Consider the following 23,056-nt stretch of genomic DNA (forward strand, 5'->3'; position numbering starts at 1 on the left):
GAGATTACACAACAAAACAACAAAAAACTGAAGTAAATCCACGTATGAAAAAATGTACCTCTGATATGTGCTGGGCTTTACAAAGTTGTATGTCATGGAATTGTGATAGGCTTATCGCAGCCGGGGTTATTTTGTGATGGAGCATTATAATTCGCCTTTTTGGCCAATCCAATATGCTCATCAAATTCTTCATTTTATGATTTCCTATAATTAGAAAACTGGCCTTCACATGTAGATGGAAACAGCTCCACTAATACTGTATATACATGTATACTGAGTATACAGTAAGAGTACAAATCAATTAAAGACATAGTAGAGGAAATAGGTAGAGGGAGGACATTACACTTGCTGCAGACTGTTCATCACCTTTGCATCTTTTTACATCATGCCAAAACATGTTGATTAAGTAAGGCTGTATTATAATTTCATTAAATGTAATTTTTCAATGATGGTTATAGAGTTGTTTTAAACTACTCCCTACAGAATCTTGGAGATTAAAAGCAACTTTACCCAAATGCAAATAGACTAGAATCATGGCCGGATTTATTCCAAAGAGGTTGGATACTTGCCATCATAAAATATTCAGCATGAGCAGGAATTATAATGCGATCAGTTGGCCAGTATCATTGTGGAGGTCACCACATATTTGCAGTTTCCTGTGTGTTATTTAGTTTTATAAAATGATTGATTAATTAGAACACACACATTTGTGTGACCTAAGCAAAGATTTTATACATGTTCATTAAATATCTGCAGTAAGTATGAGGCACAAAAGAAGAATGAAAAAGTTCCCAGATTCTTCTGTAGTCAGTTGGTCAGTGATTTTAAACACCTTAGTTTTGTGCTCTGGCTCAAGTAGCCTAATTTTACCTTAACTTACTATAGTAAAGGCAGTGCAACAGATTTTTAAACAAATGTCTCCCATACTACATGATTCTTTTGCTATCTTTTTGTTTTTTTGTCCCAGGCCATTGCTTTACCTCCTATTGCCAAGTGGCCTTATCAGAATGGGTTTACATTCAACACCTGGTTCAGAATGGATCCCTTGAATAACATCAATGTTGACAAGGACAAACCATATCTCTACTGGTGAGTACACAATTACATACATTTGTGCTTCATGTTTCCACTGTCCTCAATACACTCCTAGCTCTCTCACAGGTGCTGTAAGTCTACATTATGACACCAGAGAGAAGAAAATTACACTTTCCTGTTTTTCATCAATCTAATTGCTTTAGCTTTGTATTAGAAATCATTCCCTCTCTGCAGAGGCCTATAAAGCTACCAGCAGCTTTATTGACAAAGCAATATGCTGTCTGATACTGTGTGACCTACAGTGATTTTCCCATCTAAGCAGATTATGACTGGAACTTGTTTTTCAAGGTTAAACTAGTTTTACAGACACAATTTTTCACACACTGGCAACACTTATGTAATGTGTTTTGCAAAAGGGCCTCATTTGTTCCAGATAATTTTCTTGAGAAAGAAGGGAATTAGGTGAGATTATTGAGATTAAACTACAGCGACTGGTACTGACTGTTACAGAGGTAGACTGCTGCGGTGGGAGGCACTGCGGAGGTATTAATTTAGATTTGAATATCTGGCACATAAGATTTACATACAAAGTCTTGCAGGGGGTTGTGGGTAATTAGTGCTAAAAGCAGTAACCCAAAAGTGCAGTGATGTTCAGCTGCCGTTCTTTCTGTTTATGAGAGGAGCTTTGGAGAAAATCACACAATACAAAGGGACATATAAAAGAGCTGTGGACGGGAATGAAAGAGAGAGTGGATAATAAAGATGAAAAGGTAGAGTTGGCTGATGGGGAAAACTGTTCAAACTAATTGGTCAGAGATAACAGTTAGTTCACTGTATTCTCTCCTGACTACCATTGCTTTACCTGGATCACACAGTTTGACTGAAATAATCTACTCACCGTGGAAAGAATTGTTCTGCGTTTCTCTGATGTGTAACATCATAAAAAAAAAAAAGAAATATTGGCTAAGCTAAATTGTTGGTATTCATGTGGCAGCGATTTCTTACTGACAAAGTCACAAAAACGCTGAGATATGCCAAGCAAATCCTGTTTATGTATTGCTCAGAGGGCCTCATAGCTCAGTGGCAGGGCATGTAGACAACAAAAAAGAATTGTATCTTCAGAAGCGGACCAAGGTTGCTGCTTTCCACCTGATGTGTAATCACAAGCAGGCTTGTCCACTGGAGCGTCTTGACTGGCTCAGTGGTAGCTATGTGCGAGGCCTTATATCTCTCTGTCCCTGAATGCAGCCCACAATATACAAGCCTAGGCTCTCTTTATCTGCCTTGACAAAGAGGTCTGTTTGTTTTAGATGATCCCTGTGGGTGGTGGTGGTGTGGGGCTTTGAAGATGGCAGACTGCTATAAAGTGTAGTGAGTACATGTCAGCAGTGAAAAAGATGGTCAGTCCAAGCAGGGAAATAATAGAGAACTAGTGTGGTATTGCAAGGTTGTTTGCGTGTGAGCAGGGTGTTGGCTGTATTGGTTGCTCATATTGTATACAGGTGGCATTTCCTTAGTGCTGACATTATATATCTTTTATCTGTGGAGTCAAGAAGATCACAGTGGAGGGATTAGACCCTGGGAGCATCACTGAAGTGTGCTCATCAACTAAGTGCTCTGTAGGTGTTACCATGCCTGCAAAATTTGCAGTAGATGTAGTTTCACCTCAAGTATTTCCCTGTTCTGACTGGTTAAGCATAATATCATAATTCTCATAAGAATTTTAAGAAGAACCTGTCAATTACTTTTGCAAATTGCTTTGTGTCTGCATAGTGCAAGGCATTCAAAAATTATGTTGACCCCAATCTTATTATGCGGAAGTATTGGTTTGTACGGTATATGCAGTATTGTTAAGGAAGAAATATCCAAACGAATACTTAGTCACAAAAAAATGCAGACTGCATAACTTGACACTCAGAAAACTTCCACCTCATTTGGGCTGAAATATATTTGATCATGCTTGTCGATAAATGAATAAGATTTACCATGTCAAGTTAGCAGCTCATGATATATAGTGTGCATGTTTCTGTTTTCAGCTTTCGTACCAGCAAGGGCATTGGATACTCTGCACATTTTGTTGGTAACTGCTTGATCGTGACATCACTCAAGTCTAAAGGAAAAGGTTTCCAGCATTGTGTGAAGTATGATTTTCAGCCCAGGAAGGTAAGAGCAGCTTTGGCTTTCAATCACGTGTTTCAGCTATTATACAACACGTGATTATGTTATTTAGACCTATTTAAATTTAATATGCCCAGGGACCTCTTATTTATTCTTACTAAAATAAATATTTTTTGAAGCCATTTGATTTGAAATACTGGACACTCAAGACATACGTAGCAGTTATCTGTATTAGATAAAGGCTTTAGATTTAATCTGAAAGAACAGAAATTACACTGCTCTTTTATAACACCCTGCAGTTTTGGCTACACTTACCACTGACTCCCTACCTACCACCTGTTCTTTTATTGGCATTACAATGTTGTATGTCTACACATAGACCTGAAGTGTTTAAGACCCCCAGAGGAGTCTTACAGGTGTAATTGGATGTAAATGTAGATGAGAAAATGAAACCTAATTTAGTGTAGAATGTAAGTGTAGTGTTGCTGTCCCTGCAGAGAAGGAAAACTGGCTCAAAACATGTGGCAAACAATTAGAGCCTTCACATAACACCTGGGAACAACCATTCATCCCATTCCTACTGCCACAGCGCAGGTTTCGTTTTGTAGAAGCTCTTAGAAGATAAAACATGTTGAATTAAGTTTTTAATTGATTTTGGATTCAGGCATCTGCGGATAAGTGCTGTTCTAAATTATCTGCGGGCAGCTTGCACTCTTCCCCTCAGCCATGAATCCTCTTTTAAGTGTCCTTACCTTTTGTGTGTAGACGGCTGTAATTCCATTAGATTGCTCACAGTGCCCTTCATGGGTCAAACTAATAAACAGTGGGGAGACAGTCACATAAGAGATGGAGAACCTATTGCCTACTGCTGTGAGTGGTTGTGCCAGTTTTGCCCTTATGTAATGTTACATTAGTTTCATGAGTTAACATGGTTAGCAAGTAAGCAATAATTATATTGCCCTGATTAGAAATTAGCAGAGAAAAGTCAAATTATTTTGAATACATTTTAAGAGAATCATTTTTTCCATGCAGTCTTTGAAATAAAAGTTGTAGAAAGTCGAGAAACTCTGAAAGGCCGAGCTCTTGGCCATTCTGAACTGTTTATTTTTATGAAAGCATGGCATGTTGATAGCTTTTGATGCCTCAGAACAGGAACCCTAGGGTATTCACTTGTTTGTTGTCAAGTAAAAGTAATTTTAGTACTGAATAGTCCCTACCCTAAGTGTAATTATGTTTTTTCTATATCAAAGTTTATTGGTTTAAGGTTATTGATACATAGCAGTTTACATCACCTCTATGACAAGACCCCAATCGGAAGCAGTCCAGTACAATGGTCCCCTGTCACTCAATAGTGTTCTTTTATGTACTAAGTATTTACAAATACAGGCAGAATCCTGAAGTTTGGACTCATGACTAAACTGATCCCTCCATTTTTAACTTTACAGTTCAGAGGCAAAAAGTGATCTGAGTAAGGAGAAAAATTTTGATAGACTTTCAGTGTTAAATCAAAAGAACTGACATCAGTTCTACAACTACTGCTTCAGCAACACAGAATGTGGGATAAATCCTTGGATAAAACTTAATAATAATACGAAAAATAAAATGCAGATAAAAAGTGTACTGGTGTGAATAAATTATAAATCTACAGGTTCTGTGTTAGCAAAAATGAGCAAAGCAATTTAAGTTTGAAACAGTTTTTTTTACTCTTACTATACAGTATACTGTACTTAGGATATTTTCCACTTTATTGACTTGGTGAGTGGTACAATATAAAAAAAGGGTTTACTGCATATAAAATTTATTCAGATTTGGGAGAGCTGTTGACAAACATTAAGCTCTGAAGCAAAAACTACTGTATGTATATGATATTTTTTATCAGTTTTTGTTTAAAAACGTAGGAATAATTGCCTTCAATGAAAGATTTTAATTATTATAATGGCTTATGTTTTCTTCAGTTTTGCACTGTAAGACATACTGAGGACAAATCAGTCACAGTTTACATGTTCACATATAAATAAATATGCCCACAGGAAGGGCTTGCAATTTTTAAGAAATAATAATAATAATAAAAATATATAAGTCCATTCATGTTTCCCTCTCTTATCATACAGCTGTTTAGAGAATAATGTCTCTTTTTTATGGTGTCTTTAATGTGATTTTTCTACCCACTTGACATGACATATTGTAAAGTCACCCCTCTAGCTGTAGACTTGACTTGACTAGCTGTAGTTAGTGTTTCATCCCTGAATAATTACAGCCAGCGTCTGACGTGGCTTTGTGCGGAGTGAAAAATTTGTTGTCTTGCCTACTCTTATACTTTTCTCTGATCTTTTATTCACAATGTTCCACTGCAGATTTCAGAATATTAGGTAGCAAACCTCATTGCCATGGGTTTCTAGTAACTTTGAGGTTCATCTGAATTTCCCGACTTTAAAAGAAACAAATTGGAGGGCTGACGAGAGATGTTGATGTTGCTCAAGAAAACAACTCCATTGTAGTTTTAGTTAAGTGTAGTCTAATTTATTTAAGCTTAAATACATTCTTGCAAAAGAAATATAATGACCCACTTAATAAGTGACCTGTTCTGTAGCTCACATATTAAATCCTTTCAATCTGACTCTCTTCTCTCCCTCAGTGGTACATGATCAGTATAGTTCACATCTACAGTCGCTGGAGAAACAGTGAAATCAGATGCTACGTTAACGGACAGCTTGTTTCTTATGGAGACATGGCATGGCACGTCAACACAAATGATGTAAGCGTTCCTCCTCACTGTTGTCACTTTCTTTCCCCTGGTTTTGATGTTTATTGGCACCGGACTGACTGAGGCTACCACATCTATGTTTCTCATGGCTGGAAATTGTGAGAGGAAAAAAATACATACATCTTCAATAGTGCTCATTGAGCAAAATGGTTTTTTATCATATGAACATGGATTTCTCTCAGAAATATGACTGGCATTTCAGTCTTCATTTTAATATCCATTTGTCGCAGAGCAGTGCTGCACTAGAGGGTGGAAGATGGAATATCAAACTTTTGGAGAACAGATTTACAGTGGTGTGAAAAAGTGTTTGCCACACTTAAATATTAGTCAAAGATAACACAAGTAAACACAAAATGCAGTTTTTAAAGTAAGGTTGTTAATATTAAGGGAAAACAAAATCCAAACCTACATGGCCCTGTGTGAAAAAGTAATTGCCCCACCTGTTAAAACATAACTGTGGTTTATCACACCTGAGTTCAATTTCTCTAGCCACACCCAGGCCTGATTACTGCCACACCTGTTCTCAATCAAGAAATCACTTAAATAGAACCTGCTTGACAAAGTGAAGTAGACCAAAAGATCTTCAAAAGCTAGACATCATGCTGATATCCAAAGAAATTCAGGAACAAATGAGAGAGAAAGTCATTGAGATCTATCAGTCTGGAAAAGGTTATAAAGCCATTTCTAAAGCTTTGGGACTCCAGCGAACCACAGTGAGAGCCATTATCCACAAATGGCGAAAACATGGAACAGTGGTGTACCTTCCCAGGAGTGGCTGGCCGAACAAAATGACCCCAAGAGCGCAGCAATGACTCATCCAAGAGGTCACAAAAGACCCCACAACAACATCCAAAGAACTGCAAGCCTCACTTGCCTCAGTTACGGTCAGTATTCATGGCTCCACCATAAGAAAGAGAAAAAATGGCCTGCAAGGCAGAGTTCCAAGACGAAAACCACTGCTGAGGAAAAAGAACATTAAGGCTCGTCTCATTATTGCCAGAAAACATCTTGATGATCCCCAAGACTTTTGGGAAAATACTCTGGACTGACGAGACAAAAGTTGAACTTTTTGGAAGGTGTGGGTCCCATTACATCTGGCGTAAAAGTAACACTGCATTTCAGAAAAAGAACATCATACCAACAGTAAAATATGGTGGTGTTAGTGTGATGGTCTGGCTGTTTTGCTGCTTCAGGACCTGGAAGACTTGCTGTGACTTGAAGCGAACTTCAGCTTGAGGTTCAGGTTCTGCAGCAGGACAATGATCCAAAACACACCTGCAAAGATGCGTGGGCCAAAATTCCTCCACAGCGCTGTAAAAGACTCATTGCACTCATTGATTTATCGCAAACGCTTGATTGCAGTTGTTGCTGCCAAGGGTGGCCCAACCAGTTATTAGGTTTAGGGGGCAATTACTATTTCACACAGGGCCATGTAGGTTTGGATTTTGTTTTCCCTTAATAACAACCTTCAATTTAAAAACTGCATTTTGTGTTTACTTGTGTTATCTTTGACTAATATTTAAATTAGTTTGATAAAACAAACATTTAAGTGTGACAAACATGCAAAAAATAAGAAATCAGGAAGGGGGCAAACACTTTTTCACACCACTGTATCTATAGAGTGAAAAATGGCTAAATCTTAGTAGCTACTGTATATATGTGTACAGAAATTGTAAATACCATCAGACTGAAACATGCTTGTTTAAGTATGACAACATTATTAGTTACGGTGTAACATACAGTGTGATATTTGTATTTTTGAATGACTCTAAGCCAAAATGAAACCTGCAGTCACACATGGCTTTTAGGGACAGATTTAAAAAGCGATTTGCCCTTGCACAGATGAGACACATTTCCAAAGGTGTGCTTCAGCTGTGTATTCAAAGGAAGACTGCACAAATGACAGGCTGAGATATAAGTGTGGTTCATGAAATATTCCACCACATTAACTAAAGCTTCCTTAATTTGTGATGACAAGTTTTTGTGGAGGAATTTTCCTGCACCCTAAAAGAAACCACAAGATAGCATTATTCTGATGAGGAGGATTTTTCCTGTGATGGCAGCATTACAAAGACACTAGAAACCACAGACACACCAAGAGAATAGTTTAGAGAATACTAGCCTATTTCAACCAAGTGAGGGACATGTGAGGGACACCAAATGAGACAATATTCTACACCCTTGTTTATTACATTTCCCTGCATCGGGATTATTTAAACAACAACCGCTGCTATCTTCTCATATTCTACGGAGAGAAAGGTCACGTAAATGGTGATCTGCACAGAAATATTGTAAGCTGACAGCTACAGTGGTGCTACATGCAGTGGGTTTCTGGTAATATATAAAAAAGTTAACAAAGCTGAGAAGTTTTAGGTAGACATTGTTGTACTTTAGAAACATGGATATTTTTAATTATTATTATTATAATTTCTTTTTTTCTTAATCTACTCTTTCTCTACATTTGAGGTTCTAATGTTAACACCTAAATGTTACTATTTTTAGATATTTATATTATCAACCTCCCAACACCACTTGTATAGGCCCTAATACTAACTGTTTCTTCAGTTGTTTAATTAGGTGCTGCCGTTGTAAGTTATTCTTCAATTTTATCCCTAATGCAATCACAGCACACATTCTCTCTCTCTCCCAGAGGTTTTACTGAGGTTTGTCTTTGTAAATCAGGGCTATTTTTTTCCTCCTTCCATTAGGGAATTGTCAGGATTGACACTGAAACAACACAGACGGTGGTGATGTTTTAAATAGTTACATTGAAAATACTATTTCTAGGCGGAAATATAAAAAATATAACCCATTTGCGCAATCAAATGTTGTACTTCTCTGCCTCATTCAGCTGTGTGTGAATTTGGATATTTTTTTCTTCAGTCCCAAAATATAAAATGATGTAACCTTTTATTTCTATGTCCCTCTTGCAGAGTTATGATAAGTGCTTCCTCGGGTCCTCTGAGACAGCAGATGCAAACAGAGTATTCTGCGGGCAGCTAGGAGCCGTCTACGTGTTCAGTGAAGCCCTCAATCCCGCACAGATATTTGCAATTCATCAGCTAGGACCAGGCTATAAGGTATGTACTTGAGGGTGACTAAATTAGATTATGTGTAAGCAGTCTGCATCACCTATCAATCTGTGAAATCAATGCCCAGTACTGCCCTGCTACAGTTCCTTTGCCATGTGTTTCCATCCTGGGAGATGCTTTTCCTCCCAGATAAATGGCTGCATAAATTACCTACTTCTTGGAAATAATGGCACAATACACCGAGGGAAGCAGCAGGCACTCTGAGGGGATAGAGTCCTGAGCTGGCTTATATCAGCTACAGCAGGTGTAGCTTCTTGACAAAGACCAAAAGATTGTGAATATAGAAAGATGCTGACCTACCCATAAGGGAATTCAGCTGTAAATGTTAATCATATGGTGACAAAATATTTGGCTTGCACATTTTTCTATTTAAATTACAGTTTTATCTATTTATTTTATTTTCTCTCTATCCCCAAATATTCCACTCATCTTGAATGAGATACAGGGTGTGCCCTCAGTTTATTCTCAGATTCAGAGACTGCTCTCTCTTCCCTCTCATTGTCTCACTTTTGCTCTTGATGCTCACAAAGTGTGGCTGTTTTCACAGTTTTAAGCCCTGCACTCTGTCACAAATGGAGCAATGACATGCACTGCTAAATCAGATTTGAAGACAGAATGTGTCTCAGACAATTTAGAATATGTCTGTCCATTTTACACCAGCTCTGTTTGCTCTCTTGCTGCTTTGAAGACAAAATTAGGCTTTTTATGGCAGGAAGAAATAGCAGTCTTTTGGTATGGTCATTGTAAAACCTACTCTGTTGAAGATTGTGAGATGGATATTTGTGATTTGTGTCTATGAATGCCTGGAGATTCCCAGGAGAACTCATTGTTTGGTCTTTTTACTAATGGCTGGTGACTTGCCGTTTACCTCCTTAATTGTGGTTCTAGAACTTCTATTAGAGAAGTAACACACTACGGAGCAATCTTCCAGATTTCTCAAAATAATGAAGAGCGTGTCCTGGGGAAACAATTACCTGCAATTAATAAAGTTGTGAATGGTGTGTTGGTAATGGTGAGTATGATAGAGCCAGCCAAGTCAGTTGAGGAGGAAGGCCAGAGAGTTGCCAGGCCCACTGATTGGTTGTTGTAATGGGAGTGCTGTCCAGGTGACGAGAGGCCTGTCTGTTTTAATTGAGAACTGCCAGGAAGAGTCTGAGAGCAGCAGATCACAGCATACATCCGCTATAGTATGTACATTGACTTTCATTATATCTGTTTCAACTCAGCTCAGGTCCACAGCTGCAGAAAAAAACATAATAGCTGATGTATGATTTATTTTCTGATCCATGGTCCTCTCATCCATGTTTGATGTTTGACACACTTTCCCTTGCTCACACAGTGTATTGAATGTTACTGTAACTTCTGCGGTTAGTTGAAATGCAGAGATTATTGCTGCCTAGGGTTCCAATTTCTATTGCATGTTATGATTTATGGCTGTAAATCTGACAGACCTGTTAGTAGAATCTGTTACCTTGGCTCTTTTCGTATTGTTGTATGCGAAATTGCACTCTGAACCGAGATGGACTCCTGTTTTTTTTATTTAAAGTACCAAACAGCTTTTTCTGTATATTGCTATTTCTATGACTGACTCGAAACATTCCCAGCCATTTGGAGATAACATCAAGGGGCGGTGTTGGGTCTACAGACATTGAGGCTGACAGAAGCTGACTGTCATATCAGAATGGTCATTCATCACTGATGTTTTAGCAGAGTTCATAAGCTTTGGTGAAAGTCTAGGAAATTGTGGGCTGAATGATTTATACAACTGGATTCCCTCACAACTGTGTGAAATGTAACTCAGTATGAAGAATATAATTCCCAGTGGATACTAGTAAACACAAGAGAATAGTTTTAAAAAACCCTCTTAGTGTGTTTATTCTGGATAACTACTTTCCAGCTCTGGGAAATAGCCTGGTCTGGAGTCATAAAGTAACATGCGAAACAGCAATATCCAGTGACAGCTTCACTGAACACAAAGTATTAGTCATTGAGTTGACTAGACAAAACAATTAAGCCTTAACTTTATGTCTTTTCATATGATGCACTTCGAGTTATTTCTGTCTTTACCTTCTATCATCACTACCATATGTGTTCTACATGAGGCAGATTAGCCCACTGAATTTGTGCCAACACTGCTCTGCAGTATGCACCACAGATTGCTGTAGAAGAGACTGAGGAGCCTCACAGTTCCGGTACTCGCTTGTCAGGAAAGACAAATGTTATCTCTGTGTAGCGGCCATGCAATAATACAATGATGTAGAACATTACATGACAAGCTAAAACTTTGGAGATATTATACAGGCCAACATATATACCTGCAAATGTAGGCCTGTAAACCTACCTGCCTTCAAATGCCTCCAAGCTGTTACGGAGAAACAACTTAGTCTCATTCACAACTAGAGAGTATATAAAATACCACCAAGGCTTCACAATAGAACATTTTAATTGTTGTTTGATGTTCTTTTATTCTACATCATAGTACACATTTTTGATGCAGCTGATCCAGATATAGAGTGACAGGGATTCAGCTACAGTGGTGTGAAAAAGTGTTTGCCCCCTTCCTGATTTCTTATTTTTTTGCATGTTTGTCACACTTAAATGTTTCAGATCATCAAACAAATTTAAATATTAGTCACAGATAACACAAGTAAACACAAAAGGCAGTTTTTAAAGGAAGGTTGTTATTATTAAGGGAAACCAAAATCCAAACCTACATGGCCCTGTGTGAAATAGTGATTGCCCCCTAAACCTAATAACTTGTTGGGCCACCCTTAGCAGCAACAACTGCAATCAAGCGTTTGCGATAACTTGCAATGAGTCTTTTACAGCGCTGTGGAGGAATTTTGGCCCACTAATCTTTGCAGAATTGTTGTAATTCAGCCACATTGGAGGGTTTTCGAGCATGAACTGCCTTTTTAAGGTTATGCCACAGCATCTCAATAGGATTCAGGTCAGGACTAGGCCACTCTTTAGCCATTCAGAGGTGGACTTGCTGGTGTGTTTTGGATCATTGTCCTGCTGCAGAACCCAAGTTCGCTTCAGCTTGAGGTCACAGATGGCTGGACATTCTCCTTCAGGAGTTTTTGATGGACAGCAGAATTCATGGTTCCATTTATCACAGCAAGTCTTCCAGGTCCTGGCCCCAGACCATCACATTACCACCACCATGTTTTACTGTTGGCATGATGTTCTTTTTCTGAAATGCAGTGTTACTTTTACGCCAGATGTAAAAAAAGTTCAACTTTTGTCTCGTCAGTCCACAGAGTATTTTCCCAAAAGTTTTGGGGATCATCAAGATGTTTTCTGGCAATAATGAGAAGCCTTAATGTTCTTTTTGCTCAGCAGTGGTTTTCGTCCTGGAACTCTGCCAGGCAGGCCATTTTTGCCCAGTTTCTTTCTTATGGTGGAGTCGTGAACACTGACCGTAACTGAGGCAAGTGAGGCTTGCAGTTCTTTGGATGTTGTTGTGGGGTCTTTTGTGACCTCTTGGATGAGTCATTGCTGCGCTCTTGGGGTCATTTTGTTCAGCCGGCCACTCCTGGGAAGGTACACCACTGTTCCATGTTTTCGCCATTTGTGGATAATGGCTCTCACTGTGGTTCGCTGGAGTCCCAAAGCTTTAGAAATGGCTTTTTAACCTTTTCCAGACTGATAGATCTCAATTACTTTCTCTCTTATTTGTTCCTGAATTTCTTTGGATCTCGGCATGATGTCTAGCTTTTGAAGATCTTTTCGTCTACTTCACTTTGTCAGGCAGGTCCTATTTAAGTGATTTCTTAATTGAGAACAGGTGTTGCTGTAATCATACCTGGGTGTGGCTAAAGAATTTGAACTCAGGTGTGATAAACCACAGTTAAGTTATGTTTTAACAGGTGGGCAATTACTTTTTCACACAGGGCCATGTAAGTTTGGATTTTGGTTTCCCTTAATAATAACAACCTTCATTTAAAAACTGCATTTTGTGTTTACTTGTGTTATCTTTGACTAATATTTAAATTTGTTTGATGATCTGAAACATTTAAGTGTGACAAACATGCAAAAATATAAGAAATCAGGAAGGGGGCAAACACTTTTTCATACCACTGTATTTCCTTGGATTTGGATCTGCAGCTAAAGCTAATCACCTTTCCTTGGATTGTTTCAGTCTATAGTCATTCTAAGACCACAGGTACTGTAGCATGGGAGTGTCACCAATTTCTTCTATGGAGTCGTAGGGATGCCCCTAGTCAATAACAGACTTTTGGGAGAGGAAGGAGGCAACTGTGCTCTAATTCTTTTATATGACTGGTTGGCCTGTGGAATGATGCTGTCATGCTACAGGGTTTGTTACTGTAGCCACAACCCATGAGATCATTATTTTCACACTGCAGCTTACTAAAGTGCAGGGCACTGGAGCTTGTTATTTCTTGTCACTGAACTTTTGAAGGATGTTAGAGACTACATGATGAGATGCATGCTGGCAGCTGTGTGGACTTGATCATAGCAAATGAACACAGAATACCTCTTATGCCTTTTTTATCATCTGACTGGAAGAAGAAATGGCATTAAATGTGGCTCAACCCTCTCAGTTTCTGCAACTTCCATGTAAAACTCTTGCTAGAATAATGCTGCCAGGGAACAGATAAAGCGCCAGCAAATATACATGGATTTTGACCAGTATCGTTTGGAAACAGGATTAATTTGCCCAAAATAAAATCTGAAACCCAGAGGATAAAGTTCTAGGATCAGAAAACTGTTGTGATACAAGCTGGTTTAAATGTAGTGCTGTGCAGTATTTGTAGCAGGTATATAATATAAAGAATAGTATTAAACACTTCATGTTGTAAGTTTCCTTTAAAGGTTGCCACCTACTTAAAATTCTGCACAATAGAGGTACTCAGAATAGAATGCACACATCATTGTACAATTGACAACCTGAGTCAGCTCACCTTTTTATCTATCCACCTTACTGACCCAGATTTAGATGCCTTTTAGTCAGGTGCATGAACCCTGTTTGCTTGTGTTATGTAACATACTGTATTTATCTACAGTCCCTTTAGGACCAGATGGTTGTTTCCTCACTGGTACTTTAGCTCTTTCTCTCTTTCTTTATCTTATCGCCATCCGCTTGCTGTCCATGAGTCAGAGAGGGAAGAAAAACATTTCTCTCATTCATTAATAATTCAACCCTCTTGATTAGATGACTTGATTTCCTTATTAAGCATATTCCATTCACACTGCATTTACGGATTAATTCAGCTCATTTGTCAACAGCTTATTGATTTGAGTAAATTAAGACTAGTCTGTTATCGATAAGCTATTTGTTATGTTAGCCATAATGAATGTGTTACTGAGCCAATGACTGGTGGAACCTCCAGTTCTTTTTACACACCATCAAATGGCTTCAGATGTCTGAATGAATAATGAAAATTCAAGACATACTGTATATGACACATTAAAAACATATAAGACCCTGCATTGATCCCTATAAAGACTTGATTCATCACTGCAATCAAGTCACCAGTGCAATTCAGTATTTGTGAGAATTAAAAAGGGTCAGAACAGCATATATAAGACTTGCTATAAGGTTTATAGATGTATCTCAGCTGGGTGTAGTTTAGTTCTAGTTTTTCTCTCTCTGGTATGAGGGTGGGCGACAAAAATTCAATAAATAAATCCAATAAATAAATAAATCCAATCAATAAATACTGAGTCTATATTGTGATCTCAACAAGTATTTGCACAATGTTTTGACTCACAGTGTGATTACTTTGGATGTGAAATAACACTGTAACTCGAAGCTAAATTACAGACTGCCGGCTTTAATTTGAAGGTGTTTTCAGCCATACTGGATGAACTCTTCTCGTATTTGCTACTGTTTCATGAGTGCAAAGCGTATTTGAACAGAAAAATATTTCTTTCGTAAATAAACCTATACATTGGTAAAAATCTTAATGTGTGCTAAGTAAGACTGCAATCATGGCACACTCTCTTTGTAGCCTTTTTCTATTTCAGTGGATCGTCACAAGAATTCAGCAATGACTGTGCTTGGCTTGAGATTGCTCCAGAACAGGCTAGAATAAATGTCTGGGTTAAATTAATGCAGGTAAACAATCATCTGTGGTATCACAGCAACTCTGATGCTTCTCATCAGCCCCTGTTCCTCCTAATCATTGTACTCGACAGTAGAACTTTGTCATCAAACAATGTTCCCACAGAGATAAAAAGGGAAGGCTCCAGCTTAAACATTAAAGGTGAAACAAAATAAAACCAAATGAGAAAACATACGTAACAAATACCTACATAACATAACCATATAATGTCATATGTCCACTATGAGACAAAGATAAATTCATTAAAATGTTAGCACTATGATATACAAATCTATTATTATTAAATTTTATGTCTCATTTATTGGAAATGAAATTACAGTCCCTGTTTGTCTTGCTTTCTAATTTTCTTTGCACCTTGAATGTAGCTTTTCTTAAGCAATGTAACATATACTGCAGCTTAACTTGCCCTGACACAAACTGTGCTTAGTTGAGCAAATGTACAGTTGCGTTGTATTGTTGATTGCAGCATTACAGAATGATAGCGATGAAAAGAATAGCTTTTAATCAATAGAAAAAAAAAAATGCATTTTCAAAATGTTGATGTACTGTAATGCACTCAGTGCCAATAAAGAAATCTAATCTCTAGAAATGTGTGGTTGCTAATCCAAAAAAGCATCTTGTCATTTTTCATTCTTGAATTGATATTTTTTAATTAAGTTATAATTAAAAGATAACACCAAAGAGACACTTATAGGATGCATGTGCAGGAAGTATCTACTCAATCTATCACTCTCACTCTCTCCATCGCTTTCTTTATCTCTCCTTTATTCTTCCTCATTGCTATCTCTTTTTTCCAGAGCACATTTAAGTTCAAGTCAGAGAGTGATATCCACTTAGCAGAGCATCACAAGCAGGTGTTGTATGATGGCAAGTTGGCCAGCTCCATCGCCTTCACCTATAACGCCAAGGCCACTGACGCCCAGCTCTGCCTGGAGTCCTCGCCTAAAGAAAATGCCTCCATCTTTGTGCACTCACCGCATGCCCTTATGCTACAGGTCAGTTGCTTTACTCTAAGCCAGTTGTAACTCTGTGTACACTATCTCAGATACTGATTCATTAATTTCTGTTGCACTCATTTTAAAATGTCATTACAAAGGTGTCTGTTATTGGATTTATATTATCCTCACAGGATGTAAAAGCCACAGTGACTCACTCCATCCACAGTGCCATCCACTCCATTGGTGGGATCCAGGTGCTCTTCCCGCTCTTTGCTCAGCTGGACTACCATCAGCTGAACGACAGCCAGGTGGAAGCCACTGTATGGTAAGAAGTCGAAATGTTGTTACTGTACAAGTCTGAGTTTACGCCTTAAAAGCTATACACATGATATTGTAGGTGACAAAAGCTCAGTTTGGAGTTATTGTGATTTTGATTACTTTTTGGTCCCTGTTTCTGAATTCTTTTAGACTTGTATATGAGGCTGTGTTTGTGATTGATGGAGAGAAAAATACTTAACTAATATTAATAGTAATGACTTTTTAAAGTTGCACAGAGGTAGATTTTTGTGTCTGTGTGTTATTTATTATCACTATATTGGTGGTGGTGTGGTTACAGGCAGTAAATCGCACCCAAAACAGCAGCTTTGTTGAACCTGTCACAAAATAGCCTGGGAACGAGTAGTGCTCAGTTTGCTGACCTCACATTACATGACATCTTTGTGATAAAGTCTCAACATCCAGAATTAGAGTAGGTGTCTGTTGGACAAAAAATGTGGTAATATGAGTGTTTCTGTATTACATCAAGTACTTTTTTCTGCATTATATACTATACTATAATTTTTCTTGTGTATATTGGTCAACATCTACACCAGTACTGATATATCTCTAATAAACCACTGCCTGCTTATAATACCAGCCTTTGTCAGGCTGTTGTCCAGTTTTCATTATTATCTGTACTCTCTAGTTCAGACTCCTCTCATCCCCGTCATCCTGAGGTCGTCAGTCCAAAAGCTTCACCACAGTTCCCTGAATGGAGTCTGAGCTCTGCTCTAATCCTGTGTTAGTTCAACGACAGCAGTACGACTAGATAGACTCAGGAGTGGCCACACAGCAGCACAACCTCTGATGCCCAAAGCTCTCTGCCTCTGTAGTTTCCTCTCATCTCTGCTCTCTGTCCCTCTTTCTCTCTCGCTCACATGTCACTCTCAGTGTGTCACTCTCCCCAACACTTGCTTTGTCCTTGCCTTGGCTTTTAGATTGAGTTCTTCTAAAGCCTGCTGATCTGAGGAGTTCAAAGCTTCTGTACCAATTAACTTTCTATAATGCCTGCTGTAGCTGTTCTCAACAGCACCCTCGAATAGTACACAAACATTGCTTTTAATAAACATCATGTTACTCTTTAATTCCAAACAGCAGTGATATAACATCAGTCCCCACTGCTCTGCCAAATTGTAAGGAAGCTGTGCTTGCAGTAAAGGATCAGAGGCTAAACCAAAAGCACACTGAGTTGACTGTCACCCAGTTCTGTATGTATTCCCGTGGGCACAGTTATAACTAAGTTGGAGCAGTAGTGAGAAATGAGCAACTGAAAACTAACAAGGTAGACAAACAGGCACACAGCAGAGTGAAGTTCACATTCGATCGTATGAGTTTGTATGCATGTAGTGTATGTACATTATCTATGGGAAAGCCTGCACAGGGGTGATTGTGTCCTTGTGATTGTTGCGCTAGAGCGGAGGCCACTAGAGGATCTGAGGGAAAGCCGATTAAGAAGTGTCACCGAGCACCACTGTCACTCAGCCAAAGGCTGAGCTTTTCAACTGAAAAGCCCTGCAACAAAGAAAAAAAATCATCTTCAGTGCACTTGCCCCCTTGAACCCCTTCGCCCCATCTCACACACATACATACACACCCTGTTGCCAACCCTTTCTTCTGAATTGAAGAGGGATGAAAGTGGTGAGCTAGAGTTCCCATCTGATTGCTGACATCCTCTGAAAATGACCTTGTTTTTTCCCACTACCACACTGTCTCCTCATGCCACCTGATGAGTGTGTGAATAGATGGGTATTTTCCTGTGTGAGAAGTTACGTCTTCTTGTTTTGCAGTGCCACTCTCCTGGCCTTTCTGGTTGAGCTGCTCAAGAGCTCTGTGGCCATGCAGGAGCAGATGCTGGGAGGAAAGGGCTTTTTGGTGATTGGATACCTGCTAGAGAAGGTATAGTAGAGCCTGCATAACATATTGCAACTGTTTCCTAACCTCAGGAACTTGCCATTTCCAAATTAACCAATTCCACGTCACCCACACAAGTACTGTATTGTTTACACTTTTGTTCTCAGGAAAAGGTTGTACAAGAGATCCCAATACATGTAGAGCAATAATCTGGGAACAGGCAGACCCATGAATGGGAAATGATACACTTGTGCGCTGAGTTTTAACAACACTTTTGAAAGTTCTTTCATTTTCCCCACTATCAAGGTGCACTGTATCTTGTCTGCACTCTCTAAGCCTTGTCAACAGTCTGATCTTCCATTGCCTGTAGCATAGTCCTGAATGTGTCTTTGAACTAAACAGAGCCCCCCCCCCCCGGTTTCTCTCTCTTTCTGCATCAATCTTTATTTACCCATTTTGTGATGCAGATCTAGCAGCTTGCCGGCCTCCCTAGAGTGCTGGCTCTTTTGGAGCACTGAGAAATGACTCTATTTTGTCACTCAGTGACTTGCCTGCCTGCTGGCTTCAGCTGCTGTTAACTAACAGCCAGGCAGAGTCGGCACCTGAGAGCAACCGTTTTTTTTCTTGCTTCCTTCCCGCTGCCAGGTTTCACACTTCCACATATCGCACCATCTGTTCATGATCTGTTTATGCCACACCTTTCCTTCTCCCTGTGCCTTCATATTTCCTTCTCTCCTGCCCTGACCAAGTCCCCACATGGGCAGAGAACAGGTGTCAGACAGGAGCGGTATTCGTCAAAGGAAAATTCTCTGCAAAGTCAAGCCTCTACATCTTGCCCTAATTTAGTTTAAACATATGATATGAACAGTTACCATAGGGTGTTGCTGTCCATAATGCAGCCAGGAAAGATGAATACATGCTTAGAGCAGAATAGGCTTGGCAATATGATTGTTTAACATGACTTTGTGTTTCTTCCTACAGTCATCACGTGCACACATCACCAGGGCTGTATTAGAGCAATTCCTCTCCTTTGCAAAGTATCTGGATGGTCTAACACATGGGGCACCACTGCTGAAGCAGCTGTGTGACCACATCCTGTTCAATGCTGCCATCTGGATCCACACCCCTGCCAAGGTGAGCTCCTGCAGGTAACTCAGCCCATGAAAGGACAGGTGTCTTTGCATGTGATCAGGCTGAGAAGTGGATGCATAGCTTTCAACCATAGAAAGCTACAGTAATCCTTTGCATCATCATTGCTTCTGTAAAGATGAGAACAAGTCCTCACATGTGCCTGTGTTTTAAAGGAAATAGGGCTGGAAATTGTGCGTGTTGTAGGATGTGTCACATTGGTGTCAGTTTTGGTGAGATTCCCCATGGCAACAAGTGTGTAGGTGGTAATAAAACAAAGTAGTGGTGAAATTGAAAATGAACCAAATACAAAACTATGCTGACTTGGTTGGGTTGTCAAATTAAAGAATATTATGTAGTTTCACCCCTTGACAGTTTGTATTTAGGGTCCAACTGACCAAACCATATCCAAGTATCTGAAGAATCTTAAGTTGAATGGAGTAGAACACATACACTAGATATATTATTATAAATCTATATAATACATATACATATATACATTTATAAGACATTAAATGGTTGTAGAGTTCATCACTTTCCTGTCCTCAATCTAACCAAGTTTTTTAAATGTTCCATGTTCCCTAAATAATGACCCATGAAAAAACAGGATGAGGTATATCAAAGGAGCTGAGTTTGTGTGGCAAATACATTTGCCTCAGGAATGCTGCTGGTGGGCCAAGCCATGAATAAATAAAATGAGGAAATAAATACAAAAGTGTCTGGAGGCTTGCCTGTGACACTCCTCCTAAATAGAGCATAGAGAAAGAGAGAGAAAAAAATGAGAGAAACCGCGAGGTAATGAAGTGGGTTAGAACGCTTTTAGCTACAATGGCACAGAGAGTTACTCTGGCTCCTTCCCTTACTACATGCTACAAAGTCCACATTTCCCCTGTCCCTATCTGCTGCATGGGGTACAGAGAGCCAGCTGTGTGAATGATGGGAGCATGCAATATGCATTAATTACATGGGTACACTGACCTTGTCCTAGTAGACAAACAAGGTCTGTTCCATTCTTATGGAAATTACATTACCAACAGCATGGTGTTCACTTATCTCCAATGTTTAATTACAGTAGCCTCAAACCATATCGCATCATGCTCACATCATAACCACCCTGCTGCCTTTCATCATGACTCACATTTGACTCGTTTATATCCTATAATTTATGACATATGGGAAAACTCCCTCAGTATTTATAGCTGGAATGACTGTGGTGAGATTAAGGATTCTTGTCAGGTCTGTTGCTAATTACAGAGGACATGCTAATCATCACTGAACAGAGTGGAGCTGCGACAATTATGAAATTGAATAATATAGGGTCAGTGGCCATCCCTACCATACACCTGGAGGATACTAGGCTCAGCTAGTGCAGTCCACCACAGTAAAATGTCTTAGTATACGGTTCAATGGATCGATTACACTGCGCAGTTAATAACATGAATACGTGTACTGTGTGTGTGTGTGTGTGTGTGTGTTCGTTCCCACTCCAGGTACAGCTCTCTCTGTACACATACCTTTCTGCTGAGTTCATTGGCACGGCAACCATCTACAACACGATTCGTCGAGTGGGCACAGTGCTTCAGCTCATGCATGCGCTAAAGTACTACTACTGGGCCGTCAACCCTGCAGACAGCAGCGGCATCATGCCAAAGGGTCTTGGTGAGCATATTTAGAATTTTGGATTTTTTCAACATAAGTCAAGCTAAGTTTATTTGCTTTTTTTTTGCTGTGGAATATGATTTGTTTGATTTGGGTTGTTGTTTATATAAAGTGTTTCCCATTCATCTGAAGGCTCATCCAAATGAATCTCAGTGTTGAAAGGAAATCATTGGGAGTAAACCAATCACAATCATTGTGTGCAGTCACAAGCCTGCTATCAAAGTCTCTTCCTGAAATGGCAGCAGCTCCCCCACATTTGAAATGACTCATCCCCACATGGAAGCGCTTGCCTGTCAGCTGTTAGGACCGTGGCCATCACTGGAGATGACAGTGAGGCAGGCATGCCACATCAATACTGTCATCCCTCTAGGGTGCTTGGTGTGGGTGTTAGGCCTCTGAAACCTGGGCCAGTAGTATGACTGGCATCCTCTATGAAACAACAGTACGTCAGCAAGCAATTGAAAGTGTCCTTGAACTGTCATTTCCTTTTTTCTCTCCATTATTCTTTTCTAAAACTATCTGTCGTAGTACAGGGGTTGTTTTATAATGCTACTGAAAGCTCAGTATATGCTGCACCAAGGCCTAATGAAATATACTTCCTGCAGGTTAAAGCTTGTATTCTAACAACCTTGACGTAATCCCTGTCATGCAGTCAAGGTGATTTCTTCCAAAAAGTTTTTCTTTACTTCCATTGACATTGTTAGCACAACTAACAATTTCTATCACAAGTGAACTTCACATTTATTAACATTGCAAGATGAAACCAAATTCTCACAGGTAGTGTCAGATTTGGCTGAATGTAGCAGCATTTTAGCCTATAAACATGCCACATCAAGGCACTTGGCCTACATTTTTGATCTGTTAGAGCCAGGAGTGATGCTAATTGATTTATTACTAATAGTGGTAATGACCTCTAGACTGAGGTTAGCTGGGATAATATGGGCACACATATCTGTAAGTTAGGTCAGTCCACGGTGCCCTCAATCTCACTTTTCCTGATTTTAATTTGTTCCTTATCCCATCTACTTACACTGCGCGGTGTCCCTTATTGGGTCTTATGCTGTGCAAGGGAGCTTAACAAGACTTAATAAGTGATGAAAGCTCAACCCGTCTAGAACTCATGTTCTAGGATGATGAGCTATATTGAACTTGGACATCAGAGAAACCTTTCTCATAACTTTATTTCTCTCACATTCAATAAGTTGGCTGCTCTTGGTAGGTTTTTTGTTGCTTTCACCACTGTTGAATAATATATTTTGATGTCGAAATCACTTGTTTGGGAAAGCTGTTTCTGTGTAGCCTCAGTCACTGCAGTATAGTTCTGCTTTATATTGGAGCATCACAAGACCTAGTTTTCTTATTTGTTTTAAGTCAGAGATGTCAACACGGGTTGTAAAACACCAAAATAATACACAGGATGTGCTACAATGTACTTACTGTAGTTCCTGCATTGCGTCCACGCCATACAGGAGAGTCACTCTTGACACAGTCATACTAAGTGGAAAAAATTTGATACAACTACTGTCAGTGTGCTATATGTATGGAATCAGATGGGTCTCCATATTAATGAATGCACACAGAAGGATTCACATGTGTATTTTGTGATTTATGTATAAATGACTCTCCAAAAAAATATTTTTTAATGCACACAAAATATTTAATGTTGTATATAAATGTAAAAAAAAATCCACATATAAAAAAAGAATGTTCATGTTGGGATTCAGGTAGGGCAGGTTTCGTTATTAGCAGAAACATCAAAGATATTTATGAATATTAATAAAATTATTAATATTATCAAAATTATTAATAGTATAGTGAAAAACAGTCTCTTTTAATCTTACATTAAAAAGGGGCACAGTGACGGGTGAGTACAAGCTCTGACCGTCGCAACCAGCTACTATCACAAAATGTACACACAATAATCACAGGCAACTGCTCTTTAAAGAATCAATAGCATTTATTTAACCTTAGCACTGATTAACAATCAATAACTTCAGCCAACAACCACTATTGTCTAGTCTAAACACAATAATCATACAACATTCAGTAAGCATATAAGAT

At 39.0% G+C, this 23,056-nt stretch overlaps 1 protein-coding gene across 9 annotated transcripts in view; it reads left to right on the forward strand.

Annotated features, from left to right (window-relative positions):
- nbeab (neurobeachin b) overlaps positions 1 to 23,056 on the forward strand; it is a 198,556-nt gene that overhangs the window by 49,185 nt on the left and 126,315 nt on the right. For all 9 annotated transcript variants that reach the window (XM_044201438.1, XM_044201426.1, XM_044201427.1 and 6 more), the window contains exons 5-13: positions 968 to 1,089; positions 3,072 to 3,198; positions 5,789 to 5,908; positions 8,851 to 8,997; positions 15,899 to 16,096; positions 16,231 to 16,364; positions 18,145 to 18,253; positions 19,190 to 19,342; positions 20,827 to 20,995. In XM_044201438.1, the coding sequence (XP_044057373.1) occupies positions 968 to 1,089; positions 3,072 to 3,198; positions 5,789 to 5,908; positions 8,851 to 8,997; positions 15,899 to 16,096; positions 16,231 to 16,364; positions 18,145 to 18,253; positions 19,190 to 19,342; positions 20,827 to 20,995 (1,279 nt within the window). The remainder of the gene's footprint in view (positions 1 to 967; positions 1,090 to 3,071; positions 3,199 to 5,788; positions 5,909 to 8,850; positions 8,998 to 15,898; positions 16,097 to 16,230; positions 16,365 to 18,144; positions 18,254 to 19,189; positions 19,343 to 20,826; positions 20,996 to 23,056) is intronic.

Source organism: Siniperca chuatsi, linkage group LG7 (genome assembly GCF_020085105.1).
Source record: "Siniperca chuatsi isolate FFG_IHB_CAS linkage group LG7, ASM2008510v1, whole genome shotgun sequence".
Taxonomy (NCBI): Eukaryota; Metazoa; Chordata; class Actinopteri; order Centrarchiformes; family Sinipercidae; genus Siniperca; species Siniperca chuatsi.